Source organism: Drosophila bipectinata, chromosome 3R (genome assembly GCF_030179905.1).
Source record: "Drosophila bipectinata strain 14024-0381.07 chromosome 3R, DbipHiC1v2, whole genome shotgun sequence".
NCBI classification, from domain to species: domain Eukaryota; kingdom Metazoa; phylum Arthropoda; class Insecta; order Diptera; family Drosophilidae; genus Drosophila; species Drosophila bipectinata.
The window spans coordinates 6,236,374-6,249,230 of NC_091739.1; the positions used below are offsets into that span (position 1 = coordinate 6,236,374).

The window sequence follows — 12,857 nt, forward strand, 5'->3', positions numbered from 1 at the left end:
AACACCAACAACGAAAATGGCTCGTGGACGGCTTTGGCAGCGGATTCTCTCGGTGGCCTCTCTCCCTCGATTTCTCTGGCACTTTTTTTGGGCCACCTCTCTCGACCGGTTTGGGGGCCTTAAACTTGTTTTGATGACGTCACGGCCGCGCAGTGGCGCATCTCGTGGGCGGGGCTGCGCGAAAGAGAACAGAAACGGACCAATAGCAGCGGGCCAAGAGCGTTCCAGCCCCCTCCACCCGGCCTTATCGCTGTCAACGTGCAAACGTCATCAATTCGAACAATTTGACATGCGCTCGCCGAGCTCTCTCTCTTTCTTACCCTCTTTCTCTGGGCCGCTGCCGGTGCCTCTCCTTCTGGCCAACTGGTTTCCAGGCGGCTGACTGCGTTAATTATCGTAATTGCTGGCTCTCTCTACGGCTCTTTCGGAGCTCTCTGTTGGCCCACTCAATTGTCATCAATAATGATGTCTCGTTGTACCGTTGGCTCCTCATCTATTTTCCGCTGAAAAAGCTAGCGTCTTTGGCGCTCAAGTTCCAAGACCTTTGGCCACACAGTGAGAATATGGCCATCTTCTATTTCTCTCTATTGTCATCCTAACATTTAAACCATTTTATATTTGGAGATTTAAATGAACTAATTATAAGGTTTTTTGTTTTTAAAAAGCTGAAATATTTTTTTCTGTGTACTATCTTGGCACACATCCGTTTGTCTTGCCATTTCCACAATTTCCCATTCCCTAAGTTACCTCAAATGCATTTCCAAATTGATTGCAAGTTTGCTTCGCTTGCTCTATCACGTATACGCCCTGTATGCTCCTCGCTTCGTTTGTTTGTCAGTGTCAGCTTTTTATTCAATTTCGCTCCGCTGTTTGTCCTGGTTTTCTTTTTATTTCTCGCTTTTTCTTGCATTTTGCATGCAAATGTCTATTTAACTGCAATGCGCCCTTTCCCGGTGGGAATGGGAGGTGTGAGTGTGGAGCTTGGCTAAGTGAAATGATGTAACTGCTGGGCCGTAATCGATAATAGGGTCTTCTTCCCCTTAAAACGCCCTTTCAAGTCGGGGTATAATTGTTTATTTTGAAATAATGAACGTAATTAGCGGGTATTGCCTATTTAAATAACCTTTATCCTCTTATGTGTGTGTTTTTGAGAAAATAAACGTTTAAGGTTGGTTGCCTACGTTTAAATCGTCAATTATATTTTACAACAAACTAGTTTATATTAAAGTTACTTTTTATTTTACAAATTATTTAATTACGTGTAACTATAATTTAGCATAACTGATTAGTTTCATGGCAATTATTTTAATTTTTAAAACTAATACTTTATTTAGCCCTTTTACTTGTTTACTGTACATTTTCTGGAGTATAGAGTATTTCTGTTTCGTTGTTGCTTCCCTAGCTTCCTGCTCCTTTCCCTTTTAATGGGGTTTCCTTTATTTGCATTTGCATAACAGCTTTGGATCCCTTCCCTTTCCCCTTTCAGTTGCAAGATGGCCGCGTTGTTTTGATTAATGCCTGCACTTGACTGACTTGACGAACTCGAAGGCCTCAAGTTTGTTTTGCGCCTTTCGCTTGTGCATTCAATTTAGGGAAATTGGTCTGCCTTGGGAACACTCACTATCGCCGTTGCATTCGTATTCAAAATCAATTACAAAACGACTCTTAATTGGGCGCCTCAATAGACGCGACACGCCCTGTCAATCTTAATTAGGCAACGCCCCTAGGAAAATCACTCGCACCGACACTTCACATTCGTGGCCTTTCGACACGCCTCTAATTCTGCAAATTCATAAGCCAAATGTATCGGCTCTACATCCTTTCATTAGCCGGGGCAAGATGGCGAGGCCCGTGTTCATTAAAACCTCATAAATAGCTAAAGTGTTTATTGTCGCATCTGGCAAGCCCAAATCCCCGGAGAGGTCTCTTCACTTATTTGTGGTATATTGTCACTCGGGGGGTGATCAGGGATCAGGAAAAAGAGACCAGTCAACAGGGCCCAGGGAACTGGGAGCTGAAGTCAGTTGGTAATAAAGTCATTGCTGTTGTGTCAAATTTGTCACGCCCCTTCGGCGGGTTTTGTGGTACGAAAGTGGCTGCTGGCAATGCATTAATGTCGCCTTTTGTTTTGCTGATGTTCCCAGTTCCTGCGCCTGACGATGATGAAGTTGTGCCAGCCAGTTGTCAACAATCAACAATCAACGCTCCCAGAGCGATCCGATCCGATCCGAAACGAAGCGAACTACAGCTCGAAGCAATCCTCCACTCAGTTCAGCTCAACGCCGAACTCAACCTTTTTTTTCAGCTGCACCCGATGCGAAAAATCCGTGACGAATGCGCTTATGACTGCAGGCAAAACGATCCTCTCGCCTTATCATCGAATAATCTTCGACAGCTTGGGACAGCTGTCAGCGTTTTGCCAACTCATTATGCAGATTTCGACCACAAATACGACTCGAAAATGTCGAAAACAATTTACTGAACGCGACCTGACACACTGCATCACACCGCAACATTTGTCAATCCGTATTGGATCCGTCTATTGGGACCAACCTCACCGGAGATCGCTCAACTTAACTTAAGTAGTCAGCCAGAGTCGGGCAACACGAAATGGAACGAAATGACACCAACAACTTTGGGGCTACCGCATACAAATTATGGTCTCGTATGAAATACCCCAGCGTTTATCCATAAGATACACAAAAAGTGCCGCGCCCTGCGGCAAGATACAGAATACAGCATGGACCTCAGCCGAGCGGTTGGGGCAGTGGCAATTTGTATATCTTTGTGATAAATCAAAACATTATCAATAATAAAATCGGTAGCCGTTTGCCACTTGGAAGCGTTTGGGGCGAAATTTGTCGGCTTTTTGTTGTGGTCACAAATATCCGAAAGTCGAAAACCAAAAACCCGAAAAACTAAGAAACTAAAAGACCAAAAACCCGAAGATGAAACCGAAGAGGGAGCATTTTTGAGTGCTAGTGCTCGTGTGTAATTTGTATGCTAATTCAGCATCGAGTTGAATGTCTGATGAAGCTTAATGTCAGCCAAAGGTAGATTGGAGCAATGGGAGGGGGACCAACTAAAGTGACATCCATTAACACTTCCCTTCGGCTTGTAGGAGCTGTGAATCTTTTGATTTTCCAAATTTCTTGCCATTGGATGCTTATCGGCGATATAGCGGTATTGTTGAGGCGGCTGGCGTCAACTCTCTGCCATCAAACGAATTAAGTGGACCAAGCCACAGCAACAACAACAACACAAGATTGGAGTCTTTGTCCGCGAACGTGTCCGGCGAATTCGAGGTCCGTTGACGGACAACGAACCTGCTGCTGGAGGCGCCTACGTGTGTGTTCCCTGCAAGATGGGGCTAAGTGGCTGATTGCCCTGGGTTCTGGTATGGGGGTCGGGGGTATCTCATTCCATCGCGTCGGGAATGTGATTGGATATGGCGGCCTCTGGCATATGATCTTATCGTGATATAAATTAGCCGCTACCAGATTGGAGGATTAGCATATCGGCCCTAAATTGCATTTAAAGAGGTTTTATGGGGGTTTCTGTATTTTATATTCGGAAAGTTAGTTGAGAAATTTTTTCCTAAGAGAGGTAGTCATAGAAAATAATTTTAAATATTAAAAAAGAAGTGGAAATATTTACTCTCAATTATTTATAACAAAAGATATTTATTTCTCGCTTATTTTGTTTCCCATTTGATTTAAATCTAAATTATCGTTTATTGTGTTCTTTTCTTTTGTAAAATAACTGAATCAACTTTTTTTATAACCCTTTTTTAGCTTTTATGGGATACATTTAAATATTGCTTTTCATAATTTACAACTTCATTAACGCTTTTAAGGGCGATCGCATCGAATCATAAGATTTCATTCATAAACTAACAAATATGTGTGGCGTACTGTGTGGGGATTTCTTTTTAGGTTTTGGATTTCTTGATCGAAATATGCCGCATCACGATCAAGTTGCCGGGATGAATGGAACAGAAATCTGAGGCGCAGGAAAGAGAAACAAATTGCTATCAGTTGGTACCCACTTTGTGTGCTCCCCTTGCTTTTATTTTTTGTATTTTGCTGCATCATTTCCATGCGGCATTATCCTGTGGCCCAAAACGTGGCCAAGTCGCCGGCCCGAGGTGTCGGCTGTAAGCTAATTGGAAGCGTGTTCAAAGGTGCCGCCAACAAATTAAGTATGAGTTACCAATTTAGCTTTTATATCTCTATCGCACACACACATGCTCGCCGTTCGCCGGCACATAGATACTCCAGTACCAACACCACTGCAGGCGGCAGGAAGAGAGATGCGGATGTTAGCCGAACCTCTTGGGGGGCACACCATACTCTGGCCGAGCCTCTCCGAACTGGTTTGGGCCCAGCTCCGGCAACTAAGTTGTAATTGCAGTCCTTTGATTGCATTTGTGTGCCTGGCTGAATTGTTTACATTTATCATAATCAGCACTCGGCCAAGCGGATCCGAGTCGCTTTTTCAGCCGCCGCGAGGGTAACTTTTCATCTTTTGGCAACGCGGCGCCAGTTAAACTGGAAGTCCGAATACGAATACGACTCCAACTTGGCACTCGGGAGATGCATCTGCATCCCAGACTGGCACTTGATGTAGGTCGAGCGCCGCTTTCTGTGTTTGCAAGCACTTGATCACCTGACAGGGGAAACGTTGAGTAATTGCTGACAATATGGCTGAGCAGGGAAGAAAACGCATTTAGTTAGGGGAATGACAGCTAAATGGAGGGAGATCTTCTCCTTCAGTTAAGGGTTCTTTGAGTATCTACTTTACTCTGTTTAAGAACGTTTTAAGATAAGAACTAAAGCCACATTTATCATCTATCTTAAGCCATGTAAACTACAATGTCCTCAGGTCTGTTTAATTTCCATGTAAATTTAAATAAATTAAAGAATCTATTCTTTGCTTCCGACTAGCATTTTTCGAGAAACAAACTATTAATTCCATTAACAGGGCCATTTCCCGAACATACCCGACCACCGCAATCAAGACCATCAGCCATCTTACTCGCATCTGGCCTCATTAAAGCGGGCTGTAAGGCTCATGAGGCACTTCCACTCATCGTGCGGTAGGTTCATTAGTCATTTTTAGTTGATTCGATTAATGGGTTTCGACATTTACGCATTTCTGTTTGTTTTCACGGAAGCGCCGAGTCGCTGGGAGATTTTCCCATAATTAGAGCCGGTCGCCGTTTACCTCGATTTGCCCGGCAAATTTTCTCAGCTACTAAAGCCAAATGCCACCGGTAATGGCCTCGGGCTTAGTAATTTGTAGTACAACTCAATTTCAATTAAATGCCTCTTCGACGATACTTTCGCCAGGCACTTTCCAAGCGCATTAATAACACCCGAGAGCCCAGAGACACCTCAGAGACCAGCCCAGAGTCTGTTTGGGCGGTGGACTCTAAAAGTTTCTTTATCGCGGCGCTGCGTTGCATTGTCACACATTTGGAAATGAAAATAAATTGCTTTAAAGTGAGTTTCGGATCTGGATCGGTGATCTGCATCTCATGCATATGCAGGAGGCTTTTCCCGTCTAGTTTACGAACTGTTAGCCAGTATGGGAGTGTGTTTTCGGAGCAGTTGGTCCGCATCGGTACTGGTATCGGGCATCATTAGCAGCGGAATTGATAGCTTGATTATTCAAATGATTAACAAACGATCGGTTGAGCGGCTGGCTTGGCTGCTGGCTTCTGGCCAAGTTCGTTGGGGTCGATACCGAGATTGATGGCGCACTTCAGCCGCGGAGAGCTCGCAGGTCATCTTTCCAGTATCTCGGCTTCTCATCTTTCGGTTCGGGAGTGAAAAATGTGTGCGCCGCTGGCGACGATGGGCCACCTTTGAACTTTGCCGCAAACGGTAGCCGGAGATCGGCCGGCTCCCAGTTCCAAATTTATGAAAATGATCGCTTCGAAAATTAATAAATATCGAAATAATTTTGAGTAAATTTCGTATGCAAATTGGCGCCGTGCACAAATCTGCAAATAAAAGGCCAAAAACAAAGCGATCAGCTCACACCACGGCTCGACTTTAGACACTTGGATTCATTCTGGCTTTTGTTTCGGGTTTCGGACTTTTTACCCAACTCGTTTTCGTTCGTGGCAAGTGATTAAATTAATAATTAATTAGTTTGAATTTATGAATAACGGTTGTAAATAATCATTAATAAAAATTAAAAAAGATTTCTTTTATTTTAAGGCTCCGCCACTCAGCATCATCATCAAATTCAACAAAATACGTAGCAACATCATTAAGATCGATCGAAGCTGAAACGAAATATATATTCAAATTCCAGTTCGGATCCCCAGTTATCCACAAATTCAATCGAACCCACCGACACAAGCCGAGTGGAAGCTTAAATTTACCAGCATTGTTTGCTTAAATATGCTTAAATTTATTGACAACAATTTGCGGTCTTTGGTAGCTCCCTTTGTTTGCCTCAAATTATTAATTGGAGTGAAACTGATTTCGCTTTTAAACGCTAATTGGTCGACGAACTTGAATAACAAAAGCCTCCCTCCAAAGGTAAACTGTAACTTAAGGTTTTGCTACTGATTAGAAATCGGTGATTAAATAATAGACCTTCTTTCAGAACCTTTTATTGAAATTCGAAAAACCTCTTTTTATAATCTTTTTGGTGGCTCTGAAAAGAGCCGATTCAAATTGGTTCTGATCGATGGTTCTCTGGCTCTGTCCGAGCCTAGTTCTGGCTGGTTGCATGTCCATTTCCGTTTCCGGTTATGGCTGTTCTAGCATGTTCTGGCCACAAACGGCCTTGGTCCTGTCTGGGTGGCTGGTTTTATTCCGATTGGGGCTGGCTTCTGATTCAGCCTTTCGCCCACTTAGTTGTATTGGCAGTGGAAGCTGGTAAGGATGTCCTGCCACTTCCTCTAGCCGTCAAATGCTTCAGAGGGGAAGCTGTTCCCCGGCACTCGACACAAAATTAAACAAAATACTCGTCTCCTCGTTGCTCACTTTCTGTACCAATCATCAGGTTGCCTTGGCGGTTCGGTGCGCACCTGGCCACGCCCTCATTTGGGCGGGGCACCAGCGAGGGGAGCAGATCCTGGCACTGGTACTGCCACCATTCCTGCAGCAGCTGCTGCAGCTGCCAGACCCACCATATCCGCCTCGTGCATGGGCTTCTTCTTCAGGATGCTCAGATCGTTCACGTTCTCCAGGAAGGACTTGTGCGCGGAGAAGACCTTGACGCTGTCGAAGTCCTTCTTCAGCTCCTCGATGTCGCGCTTCTGCTTGGCCCGGCGATTCTGGAACCAGGTGATAACCTGGGCGTTAGACAGGCCCAGGGAGGCGGCGATCTCGTCGCGATCCGCTGGGGACAGGTACTTCTGGTAGAGGAAACGCTTCTCCAGCTCAAAGATCTGGTGGTTGGTGAAGGCGGTACGCGACTTGCGCTTCTTCTTGGGCTGCGGTCGGTTCGAGAAGATGTCCAGATGGGATTTATCTAAAATGGTAAAAGGTGAAGCCAGTGGTTAGATGTTGTCTTTGAAACTATTAAGAGACTTTCAATAAAATCTTTGATCAACCATAAAATCGATTAGGTCTAAGACTCTTTCTGAGATGCAAAACCGGTTACTAACAAGCGATTTTGCAATTAGTTTTAATTGCCGCGCGGCGTGAGAGGGTCGTGTTAGTTTAAGTGCCATGATTGATACATTTTATGAATGCAATTGCAATTGTAATTGCAGTCGCGATTCCGCGAGCACTTCGCTCCGAGCTTGGAGTGTATAATTTCGAGCTGATTGATTGCGCCAGTTGTGGGCGGTTGTGGCTCTAATGACGCTCGCAGGTTTCTCAGGCATTGTGCAAGGCGAGCTGCTCATTTGTCTTGTTTGTCGTGTGATTTATAATAATTATTGACACCTACAAATCAGTTTTAAGTGGTACACCCGAAGCTTGATTAATGAGCCAGTGACCTGTACTTAAGGCTCTGATTGAGCTTGCATAACGTTTCCTGGTATGCAGCTGAGATACAAAATAGTTGAGATATAAAATCGCAGATTGGCGGTGCCAATCAAAGCGATCAACGATCTGGTCGCTGCCATCTGCATAAATATTTATTTATTGAATATTGGCTAACCGGTTCACAGGTCGATATGGGCTATGGCTACGGCTATGGCTTCACACCCCTTCCGATTGCTTGTCAAACAAACTAGATCAACATTAAAAACTAATTAAATGCCCTCCAACCAAACGACAAAATGCAAACGAAGCCATGTGGGTATACCAGTTTTTTGTGTACCATATATTCGAAATGCAAACGCATAATTTGGTCATTTGTTATCTCGAGCACGTTTTGTAACCCAAAACCCATTAGGCACTTGACTGAACGCCTCCCTTTCTCCTTTCCCAGAGCCTGTCGCCCTGTATTTGTTTTTATCGGGGCCTCATTAAGTAATTTCCATGACTTATCTCCAAGCGAGGGAAAATTCGAAAGAGAAATGAGTTGGCCACTTGGGTATCCTTTCTGGCTCTCAGGTGTCCACTTACAGGGCATAAATTTCACTATTAGTTAGAGGGAGTTTTGTTTTGGTGGTATTTGTCAGAGAAATATGTCCAATATGTTTAAACATGGCAAGAGGGAAACCTGATCGAATTCCGAGGAATACTAGCAGGGCAACAGTTGGAAACAGTGGTTTTATGTTTTAATTTGGCGCGAGTACCGAGAATTGCAATTAGTCCACTAGGGGCGACACTGTGTCTGGCATTTTTTGCTGGGTCATTAAAGTCACGGGAGGGTAAGAAAAAGAAAAGCCACCAGCCATATGTGGAAAGCCAAATGAGTTCCACAAAAAACTAGTCTATTTCGATAAAGAATATCTGTGCTATAGTGTCAGTGATATTAATGTCTACTCCTCATAAATTAACATTCCACGGTGTCCTCGCAGCTGCCTATCGTTCCAGACCCACGAGCCGTTGATAGACAAACGATGGCTTCGAAGTCGAAACATTCCAGTGGTCATAAATATTTCGACTTGGGGTTATACAATCCGCGATAAACAATAATATGTGTATTTTGTCAACTTAATACTTGAAGATACAGTATTATACAACAGGGGGGCTGGCGAGTGTCGCCGCTAATCGCTCGATCAGTGTATTTTAAAACATGTTTACGAGTGGAGCTATGACTATGGCCAAAGCAATAACCACTAGAGTTTGTCGGCCATTAGTTTTGAGTAGCAACAAATAACAAATGGAAACGGCATGTTAATTGTTCGATGAGCAGCCGCAAATACAAAACTCGATTAGGTAATGCACCGCTAGCTAATTGCTGCTAATCGCTGCAGAATCGACACGGCGACACAGGCAAACTAATGTGGACAGTCGGGACTATTAGACATTAATTGCCATGAAATCACTAGCGAGGTAGAGGACGCATACTAGACTAGGCTAAAACGCCCACTAAGTTGGCTTGAACTGTGACGAAGGGGGGACTTGACCCTCCAATCTTTTAGGAGCAAAGTTCTGCTTTCCAATTGTAATACTATACGTATGTGTATTCCCATTTATTTCTGTCTGATCGAAACTTTGGCGCATGCTGCCAATTAATTAAAAGTCAGAAATCGAATCGGTTAAGGAATTTACATAACAAAAACCCAGATATCGGCGGGGCGAAAGGGAACAGTGCCATTCATTTCAATTAAACGAAATTCGAATTTGCTGATTGATAAATGGCAAGCATCATAATAAGCTGAATATTCAGCTGCTGGGGTTTTGGCTCCCCAATTTCCAAACGATAACAAATTATAAGCTTTTATTCTAATTAAGAAATCGGGTAAATTCATTATAGAATTGAGACATTTGTCAAGATGACGAAAGCGCTCGAGACTTTTTGCTAATGGAAGTTTAATTAATGGATATTCTTTTCTATCTAGGTAGCTAGATCAATAATAAAACCACGATCCTTACCTTGTGACTCATCAAAGTCCTTGGTGGTCATCTGGAACAGTGCATCCAATGGTGTGCCATTGGCCTTGGCCTTGGCAACGGCGGCTGCATTATTGGCTCCAGCAGCGGATCCTGCTGTGCCTGCCCCACTCTGGGAGGGACTGGCCGCAGTGACGGATCCACCGGGCTGCGCTGAAGACTGGGGGCTGTGCCGGGAGGCGGAAGCGGCGGATGCTGCAGCAGCGGCAGCTGCCGAGTCCCGGGCGATCTCTGGAGAACAGCAGTCGCTGGCAGCGGAGCTAGAACGATCCGAGCCGCTCTCCGACGGAATGATATCCATGCCCATGTGGCGCAGCAGTTGGGCCTGGGCATTGAAGTGCTCCTGCAGCTGGCGGTGGTAATCCAAGGCCAGACGCTGCTCGTAGTGCAACAGGGCGGATGGAATGAAGGGGCGAACGGGCATGGCTGGACCCAGGAGGTGATCCCAGGGCCGCACGATTTGTCCGCCGGGTAAAAGCATGGCGGCCGCTGCAGCCGGGTGAACATCCAGGGGCTCGGTTCGCGGTTGCAGTAGTCCTCCGGCTGAAGGCGCCGGTCGGGAGGCGGGTGGAGCCAACAGATTCGAGGCCGGCGGGGGCGACACAGACTCCTCACGCTGCTTCTCCGAATGACCCAAGATATCTGCGATGGAGAAGCTCTTGACGCCTTCGATGGCGGATTTGGTGTTTGTTTGTCCGGCTGTCGGGTTTTCCGGAACAGCAGCCGGAGCCGGAGGACTGGGAGTGTGATCACGTGGCTCCGACGACGAGGAGGACATGCGCAAGCGCTTCAGCGGCTGGAAGTAATCCTCCGGCAGGCCGCCGACGGCAGTGCGGCCCAGTCCAAAGGCGGCAGCTGCCGCGGCAGCGTGCTGTTGCATCAGCAGCTGCTGCTGCTGGAGGAGATCGATGGTGCTGGCACGGGGGTGGTGCAGCGGATGCGGATGTGGGTTCGGAAGTGAGTGCTGGGTGGGCAGCGGGCTGGGGGCTCCACCCACGGAGATCTCGGATTCGGCGGGGCTGGCCGGACGCATGGTTGGAGGGCAGAGCATTTAAGGAGGTCTCTGGACTTGTTTTTCACTTGGTTCGCTTGGGAGTTGCGTTTATACTTTGTTTCTTAGCTCGGAACACAAACTGTTCTGTGTCACTGATTGTAATTTCAAGTATTCGAAAGTACTTGTATCTCTCGGGTTAGCACTAATTTATCTGTGGGTTAAACGACTACGACGGCGCTGATCCAATAGGTAGGACCTCTCAACTCGACGCTCGAAACTAGATTGAAGATTGGTTTGCTAACTAGACACGTCGATATTTCTTCAGTTCTTTTGCTGCTGCCGCGCTGCTCTCTGCTCGGCGCTCGGCCGTCTCGCTCTTCGGCTGCTCGCGCTCTCTCACTCTCTCGGCGCGGCTCGGTCGTGTCTCGTTTGTCGGTGGTTAAAGTTAAACCCTCGGCCTCGGCAATCAAATCATAACTGCACAACAAGCTCGGCTTCGTTGTCGACGTTTCCGCTTGCTCTCTCCTGGAGAGGAAAAACCAGTTTTCGGCCTAATCACCCAAGCTAGAGGGGGACAGCTGCCTGTTTAGGCCGTCTCTTTCGCGGCAGCTCTCAGCACCAATCGGCTACAGCAACAAAAAATAGCAATGGTGGCGTATACGTAACGGTAATTATGGCGTTCATCATCCGACCGGGTGTACAAGCGAGATGGCGCGCCGAGCGGAAAAGAGACGCGAAGTGCGACGCTCCTCAGATTGTAACGAGACTGTATTTAGTATTTAGTCGCTGCAAAGTTTTCACAACTTCAAACGACGTCGGCAGCGACAGCGGCAGAGGGCCATGTCTCCACCAGCCCCTCCAGGCCCCCCCTGGCCGTCTCTAGGAACCCCCCTTTCAGTTAGCATTAATGACGATGACCCCCTAAAGGCAGCCCGCGTTTAATTGTCAAGCGTTTGCAATTAATTTGGTGTAAGAAAAACGAATAATTAATTTGGAGAACAACAGCCAACAATACTAGAAACGAAGCGGTAGGGCAACCGTATCGTGGGTAAGGAAAATAAAAAATGCGCATAAATTTGAAGACATTTTGAAATTAATTTGAGTCTGAGAATGAAAATGAAGCCAGTTCGGGATGGTGGCATAGAAAGTACTATACATAAGTAAGTAGTCCCCATACTTTGTTGTTAGGAGCCAATTGCCCGAGTGTCGTTTCTTACTACCAACTGGTTATTTAGTGTCGCAACGAAATTATAAGGTTGTTGGTTAAAAATCTATATTTTGTTGTACGTACATGGAAGTGAATGTTGTGGAACCGACGGCTTTTTAAATGGGAGGATCGTTTTATTATTTGTAAGCTGAGATAATAGGACTCTATTTTTAGGCAGGATAGATGTTTAAGATCAACAACATGGCCTGCCTTCGTGGCATACCACAAAATTCTCTGATCATTGCCGCTCTGCGACAGACATCAACTTAAATGCAACCAATTTGCAATTGTCCACACGTTTTAGCCAACTTGAAGGCAAATGCTGACACTTACAAGCCCAACAAACACTCCAAATCCCTTTAATTGAAACAAATGTGAATTGTTGCAACAACCAGCGGAGAACAAAGGGCAGCAGCAGCTAAAACAGCACAGTAGACGGCAGCACAAAGGCGTCAGGTCGTCTGAAGACAAAGGCCAAAGGTCTATTAACGAAAAATCGAAAATCGAAACCAATTGCCGTCGCAGCAGGACGTTAAACGAGAAAGGAATCGACGGCGCGACCACCGCAGGCTCAGCGCCCGACTTTAGCCGCAGTGGGTCCACAGGGTTTCGAGTATATCTGGGACCTTTTCGGATCCCGGATGGTCGCTCGGTATGCCGGTCCCGGGCTACCTGATGC

The 12,857-nt window shown here is 45.9% G+C and overlaps 1 protein-coding gene across 1 annotated transcript; it reads right to left on the minus strand.

The window, feature by feature from the left end:
* Positions 1–6,709: 6,709 nt before the first annotated feature.
* On the minus strand, positions 6,710–11,234 carry lbe (ladybird early). Its single transcript, XM_017249652.2, has 2 exons — positions 9,960–11,234; positions 6,710–7,494 (listed from the first exon to the last, which is right to left on the minus strand). Exons 1-2 carry the CDS (start codon positions 11,026–11,028, stop codon positions 7,061–7,063), a joined length of 1,503 nt encoding a protein of 500 aa, XP_017105141.2. The 5' UTR covers positions 11,029–11,234; the 3' UTR covers positions 6,710–7,060.
* Between the last annotated feature and the right edge of the window lie 1,623 nt (positions 11,235–12,857).